The 22,978-nt window shown below is 41.0% G+C and overlaps 2 protein-coding genes across 2 annotated transcripts in view; one reads left to right on the top strand and one right to left on the bottom strand.

Annotated features, from left to right (window-relative positions):
• The window catches only part of PALMD (palmdelphin), a 29,558-nt gene extending 25,504 nt beyond the window's left edge, over nucleotides 1–4,054 (bottom strand). The window contains exon 1 of the mRNA XM_009502192.2: nucleotides 3,695–4,054. Within this exon, the coding sequence (XP_009500487.2) occupies nucleotides 3,695–3,739 (45 nt within the window). The 5' untranslated portion in view covers nucleotides 3,740–4,054. The remainder of the gene's footprint in view (nucleotides 1–3,694) is intronic.
• Nucleotides 4,055–6,788: 2,734 nt separating this feature from the next.
• Nucleotides 6,789–22,978, top strand: part of PLPPR5 (phospholipid phosphatase related 5) — a 283,981-nt gene continuing 267,791 nt past the window's right edge. Inside the window, exons 1-3 of the mRNA XM_064455578.1 lie at nucleotides 6,789–6,875; nucleotides 10,907–11,022; nucleotides 12,581–12,674. The gene's annotated coding sequence lies outside the window, so the exon portion shown is untranslated. The remainder of the gene's footprint in view (nucleotides 6,876–10,906; nucleotides 11,023–12,580; nucleotides 12,675–22,978) is intronic.

Genomic DNA, 22,978 nt, shown 5'->3' with positions numbered 1-22,978 from the left:
ATATGTAATTTTTCTGCAGTGTCCCTTTTTAAAGACTTTATCCAAGAGCTGCTACGCTGGATTTTACTCAGCCAGTCCTGATTTTGAAGATGTAGCATCTGGTCTTTGACCTTCACACCTTTCCTTAATTAGGAAATATTCTGGATCTCATTGTATAAATGGCCTTTAAATGACCTACTGGTAGATGAGCAAAGTGTGACAAGGGCTTGGGTTTACAGATTATTACAGTCCTTGAGGAAACAGCTCTTTTTCTCTACTGAAGTTCTGGGTAAGATTCTTAGCCAGAGAATGAACTTTTACTTGATTTATACTATTAAAAATATTCTAAGTCAATGCAAATATTCTTTTTATATAAGTGGAGATGTGTAGCGTTTGGGCAGCCTGAAATGAGAAGTGGTACACAAAAATACTGTGCAGAAGGAAATCAGTGTGTAAAGGCACAAACCCCTGCATTTTAAATTAATTATGTAATAAGGAACCTATTCAGTAATGAAACTTTTGCCTGTTTCTCTTGTCAGGGGTCTATGTTTCTTTTGCATACCGTATTTATTCTCTTAAAGTTTTCTACTTGAATCCTTTGGTGTTCTAGCATGTTTTAATTTCACTGGTTAGTAATAAACATCCATTTTACAATTATCCAGATTAAATAGGTTGAAATAGATTGCCTTTTATTTTTATATCTAGTCAAAAAAAGCTGAAAGTCTAATGCCAGAAGCTAAATTCAAGGAAGATGTATGAGGAACCTTTTTGAACCTTGTGTCGCCAGAATAATTTTTAAAACCTGTTAGGACACCTCCTACGGTGTATTCTGCTATGCTTTGTCTGCAAATCGTGTCTTGCTGTACAAAGCTTTGACTATACCTGTAATGGAATAAATGTTTATTCCTAGATAGCAGAGAGATCTATGCTTCTGCTAACCTTCATACTCTGCCCCTGTAGATACTCATGTTGCCGGCAGAAGTCCGCTAACGCTCTCTTGCTATGCCCGCGTTAATGTGGGCAGGATTGTCTTTTTATGAAAGAGCCCCTTCATCCCTTCCTCTCTGTTGTGCATCAGTGCAAGGTGAGGCTCGAGCCTTGGTCCTAATTTTCACACCTACTGAAGCATGTAGGAACCTTCCCTGACTTTTGAGTGTAGAAAAGAATCATATTCTAAATTGGATCTGTCTAAAAGGAGGGGAAACACATCTATGGACCAGTCTTGCTAGGTATCCCCTGTGGCAGATCCATCAGTTTGTGTCAGTGTTCTGCAGTGGTGCCGGTGTTGGGCTGCTTGGGCCCACGGCAGATGCCATGTAGTGTCAAGGCTAATGGAGCAGCTAAAGTTAGAGCTGATGTATATTTGTTTCCATGTAATTGTCCAGAGGTAATGCTTGGTTATTGAGGGATCTTATCTAGAGGTATGGACACTGATGTCACGAGACTGCAGAAATGTCGTAATTCAAATCTTTAATCATAATTCAAATCTTCTATCATTTTTGTTTACCCATAGAATGGAGGATTTAATGACAAAGGATTAAGCCTAAGGTTCCTTTTTGACTGTTTGGCAATGTTTGCCACAGCAAACATTAGAGCTTTTGTATTTTAAGACATGACAGCCTCTCTAACAAAGTGGATGGCTTTTATTTTTTACTTGTTATATTCTGTATGTACCAGCAGCAGGTGGAAGCTATGTAAGAGAGAAAACTGATTCCCTTTCAGAGCCATGGGAGTGTCGAAATCTTAAAATAATAATAATTATTATTAATAGGGTTTTCCTTTTTGCTTTGCTACATAGAGAAGATATGAAACAGAATTTGGAAATCCCTCGTGGCTCTGTGAGAGCCAGATGCTGTAAAGGAGCCAGGCATTTAACAACAGAAACCGATCAGGTTTTAGTGCAAGCGTAGTTCTTCGCAGCTCTGAGTACCTGAGTGCCCCCTGCCATCCTCTGCTAGATTCTTTACAACATACATCTTGTAGGTAGCACTTGAAATTCCTAGGTATGTTTCTTAGGAAAAACCTTCCCAGAGCCACTGAGTAACTTGCAATTTTAATTCTAATGCGTTGTTTTCTAGACAGCTCGTTCTGCAGACTCTTAAACCTGATGATAACGTCACCCTATTTAGGCTCCTTCATTTCTGCAGTGCATTATGACAAATACACTGAGTGTTTCAATTAAGTGCTCTCAAGTGATAAAAGTAGAGAGCAAACAGATCCTTTACGCAGCAAGTGTAATAAATGAAGTCATGGCCAGAACCCAGCTATGATTTCCTAGTTCCTGTAATGCAAGACACTGGAAGATGTCACCGTTTCTTTAAAAAATACTGCTCCAGTATTAGTCTGGAGGCAAAGATGCAGCCAGAGGACGCTAACGCTAGTATGTTCATAGGAGTCCTCACCAGGCCAGCATGCTGCCCCATTTTTCCTGCAAAATACCAGGAAGTATAAAACACGGGAAGACCCAGGCTTCTCTGGAGCGGCAAAACATTTCTTATCTTTTGAGCCCATACGCTGGAGACAAAGTCCAGGTTATGAGTCTGGTTCAAACACCATTACAGTTAAACCCAGAAATGTACTCTAAACCCTCTGAAACACTCCAATTTGCCTTCTGGTGGGCTTGGGTCAGGTCTCAAGTAAATATGATAAATAGGCCTCTTGGCTGTTATCAAGTGTCATAATTAAAACCCAACCAAATTAAGAAGCAACCTGTTCAACTCCTGTAGATTTCCAGTTACGCCTTCTCACATTTATTTTGGTTCCAGTAAGGTTTATAACTCTGCCCACCATTTATTCAGCCAGTAGTGTTTGTTTCACAACTAGTTTATTGTGGAAAGTGGGTGAAAACCACCTTTGTTCCCAATGTTTGTTTTTAAAGATTGGCCGTGACAGTGAGTGATCCTTCTGCACTTTTCCTTTCATCCCAAAGGGACAAATTTTGTTTCAGTTTAATTCTTTTGTAACCAAATAGGTTTCAGTGGAGATCAGATCAGAGGAGAATTTGGATTCGGCTGTGTTTGTGACATCATGTTATATTCCTTTTAAAAAAATAACTCAGTAGTTCCTTTAAAACACAAAATCTTTTGAATCAGATCTCCCTTTAGAGGAGAAACTGAAAATGTTTTCTAACATCTTCAGCATAAACTTCACTGAGTTTTTTTTTTTCTTTTTCCTCCCTGAGAACCGACAGGTAGGAATTTACTGAACCCAAGCTTGTCCTTTTTTACTTTTCAGACAGCAATACTTATGATAAATCATCAATAATTCAGAAATTGTATTTAATTCTACAGTGCAAACCCCCAAATATTTCATCTCTCCGTTTTGTTGTGCAATGGGGAAATTGATTTGTTCTGGAATTCTCTAGCTGCCTTTTGACCTGCTGTCCTTCAGGCAAACATTCAGTCAGGATGATAGTAATATGTATTTTAGACTGTCCACTAGTGATTTGCACACATACTTTCACTGCTTTGAATTTAATTTCAAAATGCAATACAACCCATAATCGGTACCGGCAACTTTGCTGTCTTAAAGCAATAGCTTATAAACCAAAATTAAAAAGTAACAATTTCAAGCAGACATAAGCCTCTCTCTTTTTCTGCCCTGGGATAAATCATTCTTCAGAAAACACACAGTAGCTCATTAACCCAATGCTACTTCTAAGCTTTTTTTTTTTTTTTTTTTTTTTAAATAGCGAGTTATAACTATAAGCACTTACTGTTATGGCCTGGAATCTTTTTTTCAGCAATTCGGCTTCCTCCATTCTAGAAATCAAAAACAGACAAGTAGTGAAGGAAAACAGAACGAAACCATAAGCAAAAAGCCTCCTGGTGGGGCTACAAAAAAAAGCTGAGGTGACTTGATCCAATTCCAGAGCAGAGAGAAGGCAGAAAGGCAGAATGTTTGACTTGTCAGGAGAGTCCCTGAACAGATGAGCAGATCAGTCCAGACAGACACATGTAATGAGGGTGTGTAGAAGAGGCAGACGTGGAGAGTGCTGGCATGAGTTGACTGACAAGTTGGAACAGTGGAGCACAAGCCCTTTTCCTTCAGAAGCTGCCAACTCTTTGTTTTAATGTGCTCAGTTAGCATGCCATTGCTTCTTTAACTGTTAAATGCCCAAACCAGAATCTGCCAGGACCATGGTAAAAGTAAACATTTATTATGTTCCTGTTTCTCTTCCTTCCCTTCGTGTATGCTCTGGTGACAAACAGATATTTTGAACTTACTAAGTATTCCTATTATGAAACTTATTTCACTTGTGTGTTTTAACCTGCTGTAATGTTAGCGCTGTCGGTGGCATGGCTTTTTTTGAAATGGCAGTTTTAATTTAGTTTCCTAGATGAAATTTTTAGGGAAGCTGTATTCCCAGCTGGAAGAGTGTTTTAGAACTGCTAACCTAAAGTAAAATAAACTTTAAGCAATCAGGTCTGTCATTGAATGCAAGTGTTAATCTGTGCAATTACTGGTCAGCTCTCTAGGACTCAGGGGAAGCTTTGTCTAAGTAAGGATTTCAGGATCATCATTTCAGCGTTACCAAGATGAGTCTAAAATGCCAGTGGCTCTCACGCTGGGTTTCCATTCAGCTGACACGAAGGGTTTTTGTGCTGTGGACTTCTGCTGAAAACAGCATTACTCTCCTTAAGGGATGGCGGACGTTTTGACCTTTCCAATGACATGAGTCGGAATCAGCCTGCCAAAATCAATCTAGGAAAGTCGCATAAGGAGTGGAACTGCCTTAGTAAAAAATTCTAAGCAAGGTAAAGCTGATTTCAAACAGCGTAAATATGCAATGTGGATCAGGAATCCCTTTGCTACCCTCAGTATCACGTATCTTAAGTAAGGACACCGACAGGAGAGGCAGTCGTCATGTTTGGGTTTTTTCCTGCTAATTCATTGAGATGACTGAACTCAGCAGGATTTGGTGAGGGGTTTTACTCTACGTGTCAGTACAGTGACCTGAATCTTGGTGGCAGATCAGGCTCATTACTAGCAAATTCGAAGATGTTACAGAACTGAACGCTCGCTGGTGAAGTTACATCCTCATAATTCAATATGAATCAATATTTCATTTCAATTTCCACCTTTCTAATATGTCATCACCCATCCGTCTACACAAGCAGACTGTCCCCCTCCACGCTGGGTTTAAGGATGCATTAATGTTTTGTTTATACTGTGATCCACCCTGAGGTTTTGTTTCAACTTGCAAAGACCCCATGTTTTATTCTCCAGTGAAGATTTTTAAAAAAATTATTAATATATGCCTCATTTGGTCAGCACCTGAAATTAAAAAAATTACCACATAAAAGCAAATGTGAAGTTCAAAGGCAAGTGTGCTGAGGTATATCAAGAGACAGGTTACATGGGAATTTAAATGCGTTCGGTTTATGGATTTGAGAATAAATTCAACCGTCCCACTGAAATAAATACATTCTTGCTGCAGAATCCAATAGAGAGCCAGTCTTTCTGTTGAATCTTTCATAAGCTAGCGTAGCCTGCCTTATTATATTTTGAAAAAAAAAACCCCAAACTTATTTCATCTCTGTCTTCTGCAAAGTTAATCTTAAAATTTAAGTGTGTATGTGGACTTCAAAATGTGTAAAAATATTTAAAGCAGCCAATGATTACATCAGAAATAAGGAAGTCTGTTTTGGGCGAGAATCTGTACTCTGGTGTAAACGGGGTTCCATTCTCAGTGGATGGAGAAATGAGATCAGTATTTCAAGTTCAAAATAGAATCAATGGGATTGCAGTGCTTTGAATTTTTATGACCTAAAATATTTTTCCTAACTTTATGCTCCAAAATTATTTAAATGCTTTCAAAAAACCTTACTCATGGATGTTATATATACAGACCAGGAAAGTATTTAACATGCCTTTCCCTAGTTTAAACCCCCAGATTGTGAAGTAACCTGAAGATGATTTATAAAACGTTGCTTCCCTTTTTAAGTGATCATTATTAAGAAAGTGTTTAAAGCCCACTTTAAACATTTTAAATTGTTTAAATCATATCTATCCCCTTGCTAGGCAGGATTTGTTGTTCAGTCAATAGGTTGTTTTCCAGTTGTCTTAATCCTATTCTAAATGGGATTTACATGCAAGAGAAGAAATGGACCAGCTGTCATTTTGTCTGCCCTTTAAGCCTGCTTCACCAATGGGAGTATCCACGGTGTTGTAGGTTAGATCAGTGAATCTGAACAGCTGTGCTTTCAGTCCACAGGATTCTTGGAACAAGGTTTTCTAGAACTTGTCTGCCAGAAATACATCCAGAGGAAACTGTCTACCTATTCTGCAAGTTTAAGGAAAAAAAAAAAAAAAGATACCTTTTGGAAAAATAACCTGTTAGCCTGCGTTTCTGTAACTGGCAACTGTCTATATTTCTTCTGTTAGAACAGATTCTCTGAGCTGTGCAGAAAATGTTTGTCATATCACATGATGAGTCATACAGGTTGGATTTTTTTGGCCTCTCTTCTTTTGTTCTTTTCCATTATGCGCTGGATACCTAATGTAGGAGTAATAATAAGAGTCTAAAACACAGGGTGAAACAGTTGCATTCTGAAGTCTTAAAGAAAAACGGGTGGGAATTTTGAAGAATGCAATATCCTGAACCACAATCTAGAAGCAGGACCACGGCAGCACTTTCGCAGCTGGAAATGCAAGCTCTGTTGTCCATTTCTGGAGCAAAGTCCGGGTACTGGCACAGAGCAATCCTGTCACTTTGGAACTGTAGCGGCTGTCCCTGGCCACACTGTACAAACAAAACCATCCTCCGTTCTACTCTTACTCACTGCACTGGGATTTCTTTTGAAGCAAATCATTAACCTAAGGTAATACATGTACAGTAAGTTATAGATTATTGCGGTAGCAAACAATTGCTTCTAAGAAACCTCCCGTTGAAGGTAAGGAGCAAAAAGCTTTCATTCTGGAAAAAGTAAGTTAGAAGTGAACGGAGTTGATCAGATTGTTTTCGGGTGAAAACATAGCCTGTACTTTCTGGAAAGAGCAGTTACTGAGTACATGAATCACCATTTTGTGCGTCTTAACTAGTCTGATTATTTTGCTTGGTGATGAGCTGCCTTTTGTAGCTGTGTTTGAAACAGGAAAAGGGTGTTTTGGATGTGGTATCAAAGTGAATTTTATATTCTTACGGCGAGCAAATGTACTGCCACTGTGCATCTGTCCGCATGTAGCCTTGAATCTCTGACAGCAGAAGAATGGAGGGGAGATAAATTTTATTGAAGGTCCCTCAGTGAAAATGTCTGCTGCAGCATCCTGTCAATTGACCTGAAGGTCTGGTGTCTGGGAAGCCTCAGCTGATTGAGGAATGGTCTCTTCTCCAGCTAGAACGAAGGTTTTGCATTTTAAAGGTGAAAAACAAGCCAAAAAGAAATTCGAACTTGAGACCTGAAAGCTTTTGTTTATTCCAGATGAAATGCATACAGACAGACAACTAAAGCCTTTGGGCAGTTGCTCCCAAAACACTTTTTTCCCAGAGATTTCTCTCTAGCTGTATGTTATTTCCCAAAAGAAACAAGGTTCGTTCGTCTCGCTCAAAGGTTGGTTTTGAAGGTTGTTTCCACCATTAGTCTGCAAAGTACTTCCAGCTGCTTCAGTCAACAGCACGTTAATGTTGCACAATAAGCAGCAAGCAGCTTTTGTCTAGAATATATCCAGCTAAGGGACTCTGCTGGGGTTCATCATGGTGCTATTGTTTTTGGCTAAAAAGCTTAAGACAGTTACACTTAGCGATGGAAAACTCAGCAGTAAGTAAAAGGCTTGAAGTCCAGGGAAAGAATACTAGCCAGATGCGGCACCTGTTGCATTATTTTTTTTTACTTTAACCTGATTTCTTTCATATTATACATAACATATTTTCATGTATCCATCAAGTCATAAATTCCAAGCTAAACTGGAACGTGTTTCACGAAAAATGTGTGCGTTAATAACGGGGGAAGAGGCTTTAGAGTGAGGGTAACCTAGAGAGATGAAGTTAAAAACTATCCCCAGAATATAATTTTGTATACATGAACATGTGTATATATGCAAATATATATATAAAATAATTATTAGTAATTGGTAAGGATATTAGGAGTCTTTATGGGTACTTGCACATGTCTGGCACCTAGGGGTACCAGACTAGCTGTGCGCAACATGTCTATGGGAGACTTTCTCATTGCTTTGGTTTCCTTCTGTGGCTTGTACATCTATAGCTTTCTAGCCTCTCAGTTTCTGTTGGTCACTAAATCTTTAATCAGCTGTTTAGCATGTGGGATTCCCTGACCCTTATCAGGTGAATAAAATTTAAGATGTCTTTTTTTTTGTACTTTAGTCAGAGTCCAGGTTATATTTATATGCTTAAAGACATGATAAATCGGGGGGTGGGGAGGAGGAAGAAAAAACCCCCTCATATCCGTCAATCAAACTATACAATATTAGAAATTATTTTTAAAAATGTACACTTTTAGGATCTTGGAGGAAGTTCATAACAAAAACTCTGCCAGCTCTCAGGAGGGATTGAAATTTTGCCTTGAAGGCCAATTTTGGAGAAGTAATTCCATACTAGGCAGGTCCGTTACCATAATTAATTTCCTGGGTCCTCCGAGTATCTCAGTTTTATGAAGCTAAATTCTACCTTCTTTACTTGTTTGAGGAGACACACCCCCTGAATCTCTGGGAGGAAAAAGCCTGGAACTATTATGTTTCTGTTGGTACAACTCCCTTCCTGTTGCTATTCATAACTATGAATATATTAAGTCTTTAAAATCAAACTAAAGAAACAGCTGTTGGGCATTGCCTTCAATTGTTTTTAAAACATTGATTATTTTAATAATATTTTATAATAAATCTGCTTGTCAGATATCTTTCAGTATTACAGAGAAGTTTTAGAATGCAGCCCAGGCTCCGCCGTCTCTTCCATGTTACAGGCACAGTGGAGCCTAGCTATAAATGCTCTTGTGCTAAATACACATCATCTTGCCCTTATTTTCTAAAATGACACAATAAACTTTGTCAAAGTCTATTGAGTATTTCTTAATCAGTTAAACATGGTTTTTTGTTAGCCTTTTTCACGTTCCCAGACACTTGTCAATTCTTGGCCTCACATATTTTGGAAATGTTTTATGAAACTCTGAACATGGGAGGCTTTCCAAAGGAGCTGTAACAAACTCTGTTGTCTCTCATTTAAAAATCACACTTCGGTGAATAGATTAAATGTAATTACTGTGGTGATATTAAATGTGAGATTCTTAGCAGAGTGGGTTCAGGTGCCTAGATAAGCGATAGGATTGTGTGTGTTTGTTTTTTTTTCTTAAATGTAAACTGAAACCCACAGAGTCTGAAATACTCGGGATCAGAGCCTTAAACATGTTGTGGAATGCACTGCTTGCAACCCAGCATTTTCCAGCTGCTGCCGATACACACTTCTAAGAATAGTGCAGAGTTTTAAATCCTACCCAGCCAACTGTGTGGGGAATTTTTAGCAGGGCTCTGAGAACCAGCTTCAGTTGTTGTGTAGTTTCGCTGTGTTTCATTAAGTGAAACAAAATACCCCATAACCAAGGCCAAATCCTGGGGAAAGTAACAAAACCCCCACGGGTACTGTGCTGTCCGTAGTAAGGTAAACTGCCTGACATATTCTTCTGACTCTTGTTTTCTGATGCTCTCAGAGAACACAAAGAGAACAATAATGGTGTTTGGGTCTAAGAGGCCTCAGTAGGATTACAGAGCAAAATTAGGGCCTTGCAGTTATATTTTTATGAACATTTAGTGCCAGGTGTGCTTTCTCGGAGTACAAGTGCTGCTGGTGGAAGCCTTGAAAGTATAGATGACTTGGCCTAGAAGACAGAGCTGAAGTAGGAATTCCTTAGGAGAAAATCTTCCTCCTGCAGCTGGCACTGGGGGCGGCGCAGAAGAGGCAGGGACAAGACTGGAGGTTGCGAAGCTATTCAGCAAGTTCCCCTAATGACCAGCCTCTTGTTTGCAGGCTGAAGGATGGGAGCTGTGTAGGTTGATTCCCATCTCCTGAGGCGTGGGCAGAGCACTCACTCTGCTACCCCTGGGAAGCTGCCTAACTAGCCTGTGCTTGTAGCAAGGACTAGCCTGAGACTGGAGCTCAGGTGTTCTGCAAGACGGATGAACCTTATCTGATAGCTCTCAGCAGAGCAAAGAGGAATTACTGCTTTCTCCACCCACACTTCCAGCCACATTTTCCAGCCACTTTTCTTCCTCTGACTACTCTGTGAACCAATTGAATTTGCCAATCTGTAAGGAAAGGAATTTAAAAACAAAACCCGAGCCTAAACCCCCAAATCCATGAGTGTCTGCCATGCCAGCGAACGGAATAGGCTCTGTGGGAGACGAGAGGAGTAAGAAGGAATGGGATTCTGGCTGGGGGATGAGCAGTGAGGGAAGATGGAGGAAATGTGACTGGCAGCAGTGAGTTGCTAAATGAACCTAGCCATCTTGCAGGCCTCAGGCTTACCTTACCACAGTGGTCCAGGGACCACGAGAGACCTTATACTGACCTGTATAATAAGCATGTATGTTTAGCTATTTCTCTGAAACTTGAAACTGCTGTGAAAACACGATGACTTCAGCCTCTGGCATTCCTTCCTGTGCTTCTAGATACTCAGTATCCTGCGCTGTGGGTGGGCAAAAAATATCCCACATACAATTTGTTTTGCATAAGCCCTTCCAAGTATTAATGGAAAAAAAATATGTGATAAGATTATGCAAAACTTTATTGTTAGCAGAGCTGATAAGAATATTTATGGCAGATAACACTTGTTGCAAATACAGGCCTATTTTCCCCAGTGAAGACGACCTATATTTTTGCTGAGGAGTTTGTTATTTGGAAGCAGCGGCTGAGAAAAACTCTGAACCTGTCAGTCATTCAAACTGTTAACTTCAGCTGTCCCCTGTTCGTTTGCAGTGCCGGGTAGGTCATCTGAATAACACGGGGACTCCGACTGAACGGCTGCCGCGCGGAGCGCCAAGCGATGCAGCGCAAGCAGCTGAAGCTGGATAGTCATCCAGATGCCTGTGAGAGTATGTCACCAACTTATGTTTTTCAACAGATTCAAATATTTCATTTCTGTTTCTCACAGCACTGTACGTTTACTTAACCCCTTACCTTAGAGCGGTGATTATTAACTGGGAGCAAAAAAAAACCTGGTCTAATATGGTTTCCTTCATTTTTCTTGTAAGATTTGTTTTGATTTTGTCAGGATTTCAGAGCTGTTTCATAGCGACATTTTATTACCAGAAAGGTAATGTTATCTTCTTTCTTTTCACCTGAACATGAAGTGGTTCCTCTGTGTGATATTACACAGTTTGCTTGGTGTTCACTTAGGGTGAAATGACACGAGCAGTTTGAACTGATACAATGGCTGTGTGGTGCTGAGAAGAGGCACCCTGCTTCTTTCTCAGTCTTGGACATGTATTCCCACAGCTTCCTGAGCTGTCTGCTCGCTGAATCTGCTCGCTAAGCTGGCAGGGAACTAACCAGGCAAAAAGGTGGCTATTGCTGAGCTAGTGAGTCAAATCATTGCCCAGAGAAGTCTGATGAGTGCCAAAATGTGGTAAAGGAAGAGGGCAGAGGGTGGAACTGCGGCTGCTGGAAAATGCAAAGGAGGGGGGAGGAGGAGGGAGGAAGAAAGGGAAGTGCTGGCATACTGTTAGATAAACTAAGCTGTTAAATGTAAATTTACCTTTACAGAATATTTAACACCATGTGGGGAAACCTCCCCCCCTTTTTTTTTTCCTTCCCCCTGAAGGCTGAATAGGCCTTTCAAACACTGTTGGCAGATCAAAGGTTAATACTTTATTGCCATCCGTGAATAATGCAAAAAATAATCTGGCTGCAAGTTGTATGAAATAATATTTTGGGGAATATAAAAGCTCTTTTCTTGCCATATCTTCTCAGCTGTGAACCAGTTCTTTACCCAGTGACATCAGGAAAGCCAAGCTGATCTGCAGCTCATGCTACTGCTTATTTAGATGTAATATCTGAAAAGTGTCTTCTGCAATTTCTTGTCACCCTCGCAAGCAGGATCTTTGGTTGGTTGGGAGATCCATTGCAGTCCATTATGCACCTGGAGACTCACGGCCTGAGAAGGCTGGAGTTGGATCCTGTTTTAATCATCTACTTTAGCAAAACATTTTTGCCTTTGAATATAACACCATTGCCTTTAGCCTGTAGGCGAAAGGACTTTTTGAAAAGGGTTTTGTTGCATAGTGTTAATCTGGAAAAGGGGCTTGTAAGGTAATTTCCTGTTTCACAAAGCATTGTAATAGCTTCTTGTAAAGAGGATCGAGGTATATATTGTCAGACTTACAGCCAATGGAGTTAGGAGTGTTCAAGAAGCCAGTTCTTTGGGTTTGGATTAGAAACCTAATCCACATTTCTTGCTTGTAATCATCACTGGATTGGGCACAATTAATTTTGGTGTTTGAAGGAAAAATCAAGAACATTCTACTATCATCCTTTAATTTAGTTGGTCTGTTCTCTTACTTAGTTTGGCTAATGCAGCTCAGGATTGTAATAAAAAATTGTCATTATCTCATGGTTTGCTCAGTGCCTGTATGACAAGTTTTATATTCTCAGTTTCCAGTGGACCCTCAGCAATGGGAGAAGAAGCAAGGAATGAGTAGCACATACAGTAATCTGTCCTTTCACTGAAGGAACACCACATGTCAGTGTAAGTATCAACTTCTTTTCATGCAGTCTACACTTCAAACACCAGTAAAAAGGTAATAATTTTTTTTACATGCCTATTTTTTTTTATGCTGAGCTTCAAGAATGTTCTTTATGTAAATACCCTTTCTCCAATGGTATGAAGTATATGTGTAGGTTCATATTAACACTTGATTCTCTTGGGGGATAGCCACTTATGTAAGTATTGCTTGGAATTTCTACCATAAATCTCAGTAACTGTTGCACTGATTTATTGTTGAGTTGTTTGATGTTATTGCTCAGAAATTGAAGAGCTGAACTTAGGTAGATCAAACAACTTCAAGAACATCAATCTGGACCTCCAGCTAGCAGAGAAAGGCACTTCTGGGGACCTAATGATCTATCTGAGGGAAGTGTCGGTTTCAACACAGCTGAGGGACCTTAGCTCTCTTTAGTACTCAGAAATGTCCTACAGCAAGGTCATATTATTCTGAACGGATTCTTTATACCAGTATGGAATTTATTTAATGGTTGACACAGTTTCATTTCATGTGTGTTGCTCATATCTGGAGAACTTCATGCCTGTTAATCATATAGGCATGTTTCTTATATCATCTCCAAGCCCCTCATTAATTTAATAATTCCGTAAGTATCATAATTAAAAATACTGGCAGACTGTGATTTCAGGTTCCTATTTTTAATACTGGTTGTAGCATAGTAGATTAAATAAATTAAAAATGCTTTTACATTTTGAAGAGAACCCCTCCAAGACCACAGACTGAACATCTTCTGCAATTAAGAGCTGCTACCTGTTTTTAACAGAGGCAGAAAATGGCTTTTGTAGTAATCATTTTGTTTCACAGAACTTCAGAAACAAGTTCTCCTTATTGGGAGAACTGATGACTGGCTTTCTGAAGCTAGGTTAAAACAAATTTTTAGGGTATGTTCATGAATTCTCAAGAAGTGCAATATAGATCAGAAGAGGAGTGATTTTGGCATGTTATGACCACAACTCTTAGCTACCATTAGCTTAGTTTGTCTATGTTCAGATAGTGTCACTGGGACCTGTCCTGAAAAATAGGTGAAGGTGTGTGGGAGCTTTTCAGAGCTCTGAGTGTCCTGTGCTTGCTCTAACTGGGTTGTCCAGAGCTGAGCTAACACTGCCAGTTGTGCACTACTGCATGCAAATTAGCAATTATAACTGATGACGCAGGTACTGGAATGGGTTTGTGCCATGGCTGCTGCTAGGGGGTTAGAAACAATTCTTCTAAGCCCTCATTCCTTTGACTGCAGCCTTTTGTCTTAACTGCTTTCTTGTTATGACAGCTTCAGCAAAACCGACAGCACCACCTGAGCTGCTGCCTGGTACTTTCTCCAAACTGATAGCCTCTGCTTTCCAAAAAACCTTGTGTGAGCCTCAGCCTCTTCCACCTCCTCCTCCCACTTCTGCTAGACATTATCCTAATCCTCAGTCTTTCTCCTATCCTATATTAATCGTATAAACCCTGAGCAAATCTGTCTACTTCTGTCAGTGTTTGGTGAGGAAGGTCCTGTTCTGCAGGGTGACAGCTCTCAGTATGCACAGTCTGCACTGACAGGCTGCAGTCAAAACTGACCACAGTTTGAATCCCCCGGTTTAATTGTCCCTAACCTAAAGCGATTACGAAATCCTCAGAGCGGCTTTTAAGTGCTCATAGGACATTCTGAAAATATTCCTTACATACTGGTCCCTTAGGTTGTGTTGTATATAACGCTTGTGGTGTAGGACTGTCTTTGAGTGAGTGAAATTAAATGCCAGTTTTGAAAACATGAATAATAGAAGAATAGATATAAAGGGCAGACTTTGAAAGATCTTGAGCATGGCTGAAGCAATCGGGATTTCATTCTGGTTACACGGAGCTTTCAGAGAGAAATGTGAATCAACAAAACATCTTGACTCTTGATTCTTCTTGTTTCTCCTCTAGAAAATTACTTTAAATTCTCTAATTAACCTTTCCTTGGAAGTACTGATTCACTTGTGATTTTCTGATTCCTGTAGGTAAAAGCTATTTGTAGTACAGCTTGTCAAAAACATTTAGTATGAGAGGCAAGTAAACTAGAGACTGCCGCAATCCTCCTGTGCTAAATCAGTGCTTTTGGATCCAATTTCTGTTCTGCTTTTTTTTTTCATCCCACATACTCCTATCTGCATGCTGTGAATGAATCCTACAGTTATTAGATCCTACAATCTATTATCCTATATTAACCTCTTCGTTGTATTTGTTTTAATCTAGTTTTGCCTTTAATTTACTTAGTTGTCCTTTTGAGTGATTAGCCAACAAACTTTGGTCTGATTTGCAAGCACACTCCTAGCTGGTGAGACAATGACTAATCTCTCCAATTTACAGTTACCTCTAGTATCCAGATACCCTCCGTTTCAGAATGGAAGTGGGATAAGAATTTTTTTAATTCTTTGGTTTGTACATCTTTGATTATTCAATTATTTTGTCATTAATCATTCTAAATAATTGGATCCCCCTGAGAAATGAAAAGGTTTACAACTTACGAAGAAGGTGCCATCTCCTTCTATGGAGATATAGGATGATTAATAAACAGTTTGAGATCTGTCATGTGTTCTCATTTATCTGTAGGCTGAATTAGTAGTCTGCCTGGGTTAATCTCAGCACTTCATAAATTTACAGAGTCTCAGATGGCATCTGCCTCCAATCTGTGTAATAACAAACTAGGTAGATTTGCTTAATCAGGCTTTTGGTTTTTTTCCTTTCAAACTCTGGTTTGCAAGGCTCATATCAATAACAAGGCATTATGAAGGAATAGCTTAAGATCTCTGTGTTCCTTTGGACTTCTGCATATCGTAAGAATTCTACATTAGCGGTGTTTCCTATTTTTTTCTCTGACAATAATGCCTACACGTTGCAAATAGACCTTTGCAGTGTCCCTCTGCAATTAGAAATGACAAACTGCTCCATATATGTTTTGTAGATACAAGAAAGGGAATCTTATTTTTTTCTTAAGGCTCACATGTATGACAGGCATATAATGTACATGACAGTACTAGTTTACAGTTATTATAATTCAAATGCAGTACTGTTTTGAGCTAAAACAGCACTACTGTATTGGGATTTTGATGTGCCACTGTGCAGTTCGAAGGCACCACTTGTTAAATCAAACTATAAGTGCTCTTTGCATAGAATTACAAAATCATTAAGGTTCGAAAAGCCCTCTAGGATCATCAAGTCCAACTGCCAACCCAACACCCTCAAGCCTCCTAAACCATGCCCTGAAGTGCCACATCTACATGTTTTTTGAACACCCCCAGGGATGGCGACTCCCCCACCTCTCTGGGCAGCCTGTGCCAGGGCCTGACCGCTCTTCAGGAAAGATATTTTTTCCTAATATCTGATCTAAACCTCTCTGATGCAGCTTGAGGCCATTTCATCTCATCCTCATCCTCTTGGGAGAAGAGACCAGCCCCCCCCCCTCACTCCAGCCCCTCTCAGGCAGCTGCAGAGAGCGAGAAGGGCTCCCCTCAGCCCCCCCTTCTCCAGGCTAAACCCCCCCAGCCCCCTCAGCCGCCCCCCAGCACACTTGTGCTCCAGACCCTGCCCCAGCCCCGCTGCCCTTCTCTGGACACGCTCCAGCCCCTCAAGGCCCTTCTTGTCCCGAGGGGCCCAAACCTGAGCCCAGCATTCGAGGTGGGGCCTCCCCAGGGCCGAGCACAGGGGCCCCATCCCTGCCCGGCTCCTGCTGGCCACACCAGGGCTGACACAAGCCCGGGGGCTGGTGGCCTCCTTGGCCACCCGGGCACTGCTGGCTCATGCCCAGCCGGCTGTCAGCCAGCACCCCCAGGGCCTTCTCCGCCGGGCACTTCCCAGCCCCTCTGCCCCAGGCCTGGGGCACTGCCTGGGGTTGGTGTGACCCAAGGGCAGGACCCGGCACTTGGCCTTGTTAAACCTCACACAACTGGCCTCGGCCCATGGATCCAGCCTGCCCAGGTCCCTCTGCAGAGCCTTCCTGCCCTCGAGCAGATCAACACTCCCACCCAACTTGGTGTCATCTGCAAACTTACTGAGGGTGCCCTCGATCCCCTCATCCAGATCATTGATAAAGTTATTAAACAGAACTGGCCCCAAAACCAAGCCATGGGGAACCCGGCTCGTGACCGGCCACCAACTGGATTTAGCTCCATTCACCACAACTCTTTGGGCTCGGCCATGCAGCCAGTTTTTACCCAGTGAAGAGCGCACCTGTTTAAGCCATGAGCTGCCAGCTTCACTTGTTCTTTTATTCTTCAGTGTTTTGATCTGTGGCACATTTTCAAAGACCAAAAACTGATTGAAAGCAACTAAATCTAAACCCATTTGATTCAGCTGATAATGGCTTACTGTCAGCTACCTTGATCAGACAGTTCTTGTCTTGAGGATTAATACATTGGTTGGGAAAATAATGTAAACCATGCCAATTCTTCTTTGTTCCTTTAAACAAGAATTAAGAAAAGCTAGCAACTTACAACTTACCTTCATTGCCACGTGAAACCTATTTGCAAGAGAAACTTGTGATATAGAATTAGAGAATAAATTTAAAACATTTTGAAGAAAAGCTGAATGAACACCAAAATTAGGAGGGTTTATGTTTTTTCTTCCCCCTCAACAGCATGAGGGACCAGAATTAGTGTTCACAGGTCTGCATTAAATGAAAACCGAGCAGTGCTACACAGTCAAGAAACAGTTTGTGCATCTACCACATTGTATTGAAGTTTGACAGAGTTTCTAGTGACATCTAACAAACTATGTTACTTTCCAGCTGAACTGCTGTGATATCTGAGGACAGTAAGAGCTGCTTTCACAAAACCTTAAAGCCTTGGCTGTGGTTGCTCTCCTCTGCAGAAGTCATTTTCTCTCGAATGGAGAGGAATAATTTTTTCTTAAATGTTCTTTAGTACAATAAGTAGCAGTGTTCAACTTCAACAGAAATTATTGACTTAATCTGTAGGATATACTGCAGCTTAAAATTCCTGAGGGAAATGTGCATTGCTATTAAAAGAGGGAGATAGTATGACCCAGATAAAGTTTGGCTTGTCAGTCCACCAGCATCAGTTCAGGCAAAGCGTTGGGTAGGCCGATACAAGATCTAATAATACATTAAAGGAAAGTGATATAGTGAGTACCAATACGTGGAAAATAAATTCCATCAGTCTCATTTGATGTTACTTCTGGAAAAGGTACTAGAACAGGTATATTCTTTTTATTGATACCTTCATTAGGAACCAAATTTACATAAAGCCAACTCCAGAACACAGAGATTGTGAGAGCTAAAAAGTAAAGATGGCAGTTCACCGGCACGGGCTGATCTGGAACACTGATAGACTGTGTGGTCATAACCAACATTCATTTCCATACTCTCAAAAGCAGGCCATATGTTTAGGAAGGACGAAATTCCTCAGATTAAGGCTCTGCCTTTAAACCTCATGGTGCTGAGGAGATCTTGGGGGTCATGCCGGATAATCAGATGAATATTAACTCTGACAGCAAACCCGTGGCTAAAAAGGCTGATGTTCTAAACAGATTCAGAGTTCCTCTGTATTTGGGAATGAGTGCAACTGTTGTGGGGAATAAATTGTCCAGTTTTGCTGGCAATGTTTCAAGAGGGATGCCAAGACCTGACTGGAGTGTTACGAGAAGAATGATAAAAGGATTTAATAGAAACTCTATTCTGCAAAAGGAGCGTAACTTATTGAATAGAACGTTAAGTGGTTCTTCAGGAACTCTATAAGAAACAGAAATTTTACAATAAAGGACCTCTTACTTTAGAAGAATGATAATGAAATTCAGTGACTGGATGTTGAAAGTTGAAATTTCTGCATGCTAGAAGAGATTTTTAACAGGGATATTAAGCAGTTAATGCAACAGGGTCAGAGTGCAGTCTCCATTGCTGCAGACTTTAAAAAGTGGATTCCTTTGACCTTATAACCAATGGACAATAGTGCTGGAGGAGTGGCAAAAGCAAAATGATGACACCTCTGACAAATCTGACAAAGTTCTTAGCATGCCCAGGGAAGTAACAAATTAAATGGTACAGAAAGGGCTTAATCAAGGGTCAGCCAAACTTGTTAGTACAGTTTTGGGCATTTACTGAAACAGGAGCATCAAAAATCCCTGATACAGGGTGGGTATTTCCTTTTCCCCGGCCATTCTGCCACCCCAGCCATCAGAAACACTCTTTGCCCTTCCACGGTTTCTCTGGAGCTGTTTTTGGGTTCTGAGAATGCCTAAGCTTTCCTTCTGATCTCGGACAGCACTTTCTAGTTTTAATGGAACAGTTCCATGTTTTCCTCTGAAGATAAAGTTTCCTAGTGGTTGACAGACACAAGTAGGAGTGCAGGTGGGAGTAAGACTCGTCCCTTACACTAAAATTATTTAAGATTTGTATCTAACCAATATACTTATATTCAGCTCTTTATCTACCACTTTTTGGTAATTAGTATTGGATGAATGAAGACAAGTAAAATTATTCAAGTTATTTAGAAACAAATGTCGTACTGAATAATTAAAAACACTGCTTAAAGGACAATTTAAAAAGATTTCTTATCAATATTTTTTCAATTTTCTTCTGACTTTTCACATTACTGGAAGAAATTTTGAAACAATCTCACAGATCAGAATTTGCTATTTGTCACAAGTAGGTGGTAGTTTTGGCAGTTAGCTGTCAGTGTTACAGTAACATCTGCAGTCCTACTGTACCGGTTACAGAACATATTTACAGAACATATTTGTGACAGTTGCTGGGTCCACTTGCTCGCAACCTTCCTTTTGGTACTTTGTACATTTTGATCTGTCTTCTATAACCCAGAACCAGTGACTTTCAAACGGGGACTGGATTTGCAGGTTGTCTGGTAGCCTGGGTAATGAAATCTGACTATAAGGACTGTGTCTCCTCACAATCTTATCATAAGGCTAGATGAAGGGTGAATGAGTTTGTGTAAATTGGAAGGTCAGCCCTGCTCCACTGTGTATTTCCTGCTTCCCATCTGACAGATGGGGAAAGTAGTACTTTCCCAGCTCACAGGGAAGGAGCGCCATTACTGAACATGGGCTACTCCTTGCACAACCATTTATCACAGAATGACAGAATCCCAGGTTGGAAGGGACCTCAGGGATCACCTAGCCCAACCTTTCTGGGAAGAGCCCAGCCTAGACAAGACGGCCCAGCACCCTGTCCAGACAAATCTTAAAAGTGTCCAACGTGGCCGAGCCAACCCCTTCCCTGGGGAGATTATTCTCACAGTGACTGTCCCCACTGTGAAAAATTTCCCTCTCGTGTCCAGTCGGAATCTCCCCAAGAGCAATTTGTGTCCATCCCCCTTGTCCTCTCCATGGGACTCTGCGTAAAAAGGGAGTCTCCATCTTCTTTGTAGCTGCCCCTTAAGTACTGGTACATGGGGATGAGATCCCCTCTGAGCCTCCTTTTTAGAGGAGATCTGACTTCAGAATCTAGCTAAAATGATGCTTGGTCATTTAGTAAAATAAACATTGGAAAAAAATCACTTCAAACAGCCTTCTTGACTTAGAGATGTCCATGCAAAATAACAATTGCGAGCAACCGTAGCAATAATGGAATATTGCCAAAATTGTGCTACCAAAATGCAGGCCAACCCAGCCCGGAAGAGAACTGAAACAGCTGCATGATTCCTGTTGAAAACCCTGGAAGTCATAAGCAAGTGCTCACCATGAAGTACGAGCTGCCTATGTTTCAGAGGGTGTCTGTTCTATTTTATTTCTGTTGCAATAGGCTGCTGTGCCTTACTAGTCTCTGTAACTTTATCTTTTAACAAATTATTTTGGATGGCACAGACCCAGAAACAGGCTAATATACTACAGTCATCAGTAGCAAATGTGATTTGCCCTTGAACAGTCTCCTGTGCTAATCATTTTATGCTATCACCATCTTTTTTCAGGAGTAGCTGTATTTGATAACAGCAACCTGCCCCTGTTGATTTGCCAAGGGAAGGTCCTGTCATGTGATTTAGTACCTCTCAAAAACTGTCTCTGTGCGGCTTGGCTGACTTCTCAATTTTTTGCTTGCTGAGACTGAATGCAGCAGCCTGACTATCTATGCAGAGGGCTGTAGTTCAGGTTTCAACTTAGTGCCCCTTCTAAATCGGCAGCCAGTCTGATGTTATGCATTAGCAGATGACAGTGCTTGGTTTGGTGATGAGGAGTGGCATTTTTCACCCTGGGAGACTGGAGGCTGAGCCGGGGGCTGCCATCAGATTTCTCCTCAGTCACAGCTTGTGCAGAAGTCCCTGGCTGTTTTGATACACAGCAGAAAATGCAACCAGTAAGCAGGGCTTCTGGTAAATCCCGTGTCTCCTTGCATTCAGGGTTTCCTTAGGGGTCAGCCCGATGGCATGAAGATGAACTATCTGGCAGGAATACTACTTCTCCCACTTGGCTGAAGCACCATCTCTGTTATATTGCAGCGGTATCTCTGCCTCAGTTTAATCTTTGTGACAAGGACGTTTGCTGCAGCAGGCACAACTGCTCTTTACAAATGTGTTGCTTGTGTAACAGGCTCAGCACACTGGGGCAGGTTTTCAAGAGGGCTCAGTCGGCTCTTGTGAAGACCCAGGACAGTGAGCTCCGAACAGAGAAGAGCTGTAGAAACTCTTCCTCTGTCAGCAGCGTGGGAAGTTTCTTTCTGTGTGCAGCAAACATCTGTGCAAGGCGCAACCACAAGTTCTCTTGTTTTCAGAGGGGCTGTTTATTGGCTTTTGAAAGGAAAAATATGACTTGTCAGCAACTGAGCTTCTAGTTGGTATTGAATTCCTTCTGCCTTGATGAGTGGTAGTCAGTGGCGATAGGTTATTGTATGGTGTATATACAGCACAAGCCACAATGTTGGCAGAAGAGATAACAACACCCCCCCCCCCAGCTGCCTACACATATCAGGGAAGTGTGTGTCTATGAATGTAAAACCCACAAATCCAGATATTCCTCTTATGCACATCTCTCTATAAATAACCCCTCCCTCATTCAGAGACCGACCACTGACAGAACACAGTCTGTGCAGTCTTTTACAACCAACGAAGAGTGTTGTGCTCCAGCCATACTCGGTGTTTTACAAACCCTTGGGCAGGCAATGGTGCCAGCAGTTTACTAAGAAAGTAAAAGGGGCCTTCATGAAAGGTTTGGCTTTGAATCTGTGATGCTTTGTATGTGCTACCTCTTCTGATAAGGTTAGAGGCCTTATCTATACTGGGCAAAGTGCACTGTTGGAAAACACGTATTTTAATGTACTTTAAATAACATAACATGATTCAGTGCTTACTGTGACCAAAGATCATCTAAAGCTAGGTGGATGACCTACTTAGCCTTCCACTCCCTTAACTTTAGTTGTAACTAGGTAACTCATATATATACACACACACATATACATATATATATTGTATATATATGTATTTAAATATTTATAAATACAGCTGTCTGTTTATTCTAGACAATAGCCTGGTTTAAGGTATTTATAGTGTTGTTTTTTTCTAACAATATGTTCCAGTTTGGGAAAGATACAGAACATTTTGCTGCCTGAAACGTTAAAAAATTTAATGTGAAAGGTAGGGCGTAGTGGATCGTGGTCCTGAACACTCACAGTCACACCGATGTTTCTGATGAGCAGTCATAGGGGATTGGCAGAAAACCACATCTGGTAGTGGGAGATTTCTCTGGGCTGTAGTACTGACAATGAGCGAAATGAGGGGAAAATTAACCCCAGAGGGGTATTTAAGACCAGAAAAAAAAAAAAAGAGAAAACCATGCAGGAAGCCCACTGTTTTCTTTTGATTAGTTTGATTTCATTTTACTTTTGGTACTATTTCATGTCAATGACTAACTTACAGATGTGCCTTAGCACTTCTGGGAACATTCACATAGATCATGCTTGAACTTCTGGAAGAGATCTTATTATAAAGGTAGCCTCAAGAACACATAAAACAGGGGAGAGATCGTGAGGACCAGAGATCCTGATGAACACTAGGAAAAAACTGATACATGAGAAAGGAAGTTGCTGAAGAAGCAGTATTCATGATCTATAGTTTGGTGTTTTGTCTGGCCATCAGCAGGTATATAATAACAAAGCTAGAAAGCTCTTTGATCAGCAGATCGGCTCCCACGCTGGGAATGAGGCAGGGCTTGCTCAGCTGATACCTCATCCTGACAAATAAATTGAGTTACAGGATGGACGTAGAGCAGGAGCCAGTGTGGCATCAGTAGGAACAGAAAGAGAGTAAACCTCTACTCAACCACTGTTTGTAGAAGTAAGAGCATGGAAAGGTTC

The sequence above is a fragment of the Phalacrocorax carbo genome, chromosome 6, assembly GCF_963921805.1.
Source record: "Phalacrocorax carbo chromosome 6, bPhaCar2.1, whole genome shotgun sequence".
Classification (NCBI taxonomy): domain Eukaryota; kingdom Metazoa; phylum Chordata; class Aves; order Suliformes; family Phalacrocoracidae; genus Phalacrocorax; species Phalacrocorax carbo.
This window is presented reverse-complemented; position numbering and strand designations above follow the sequence as displayed.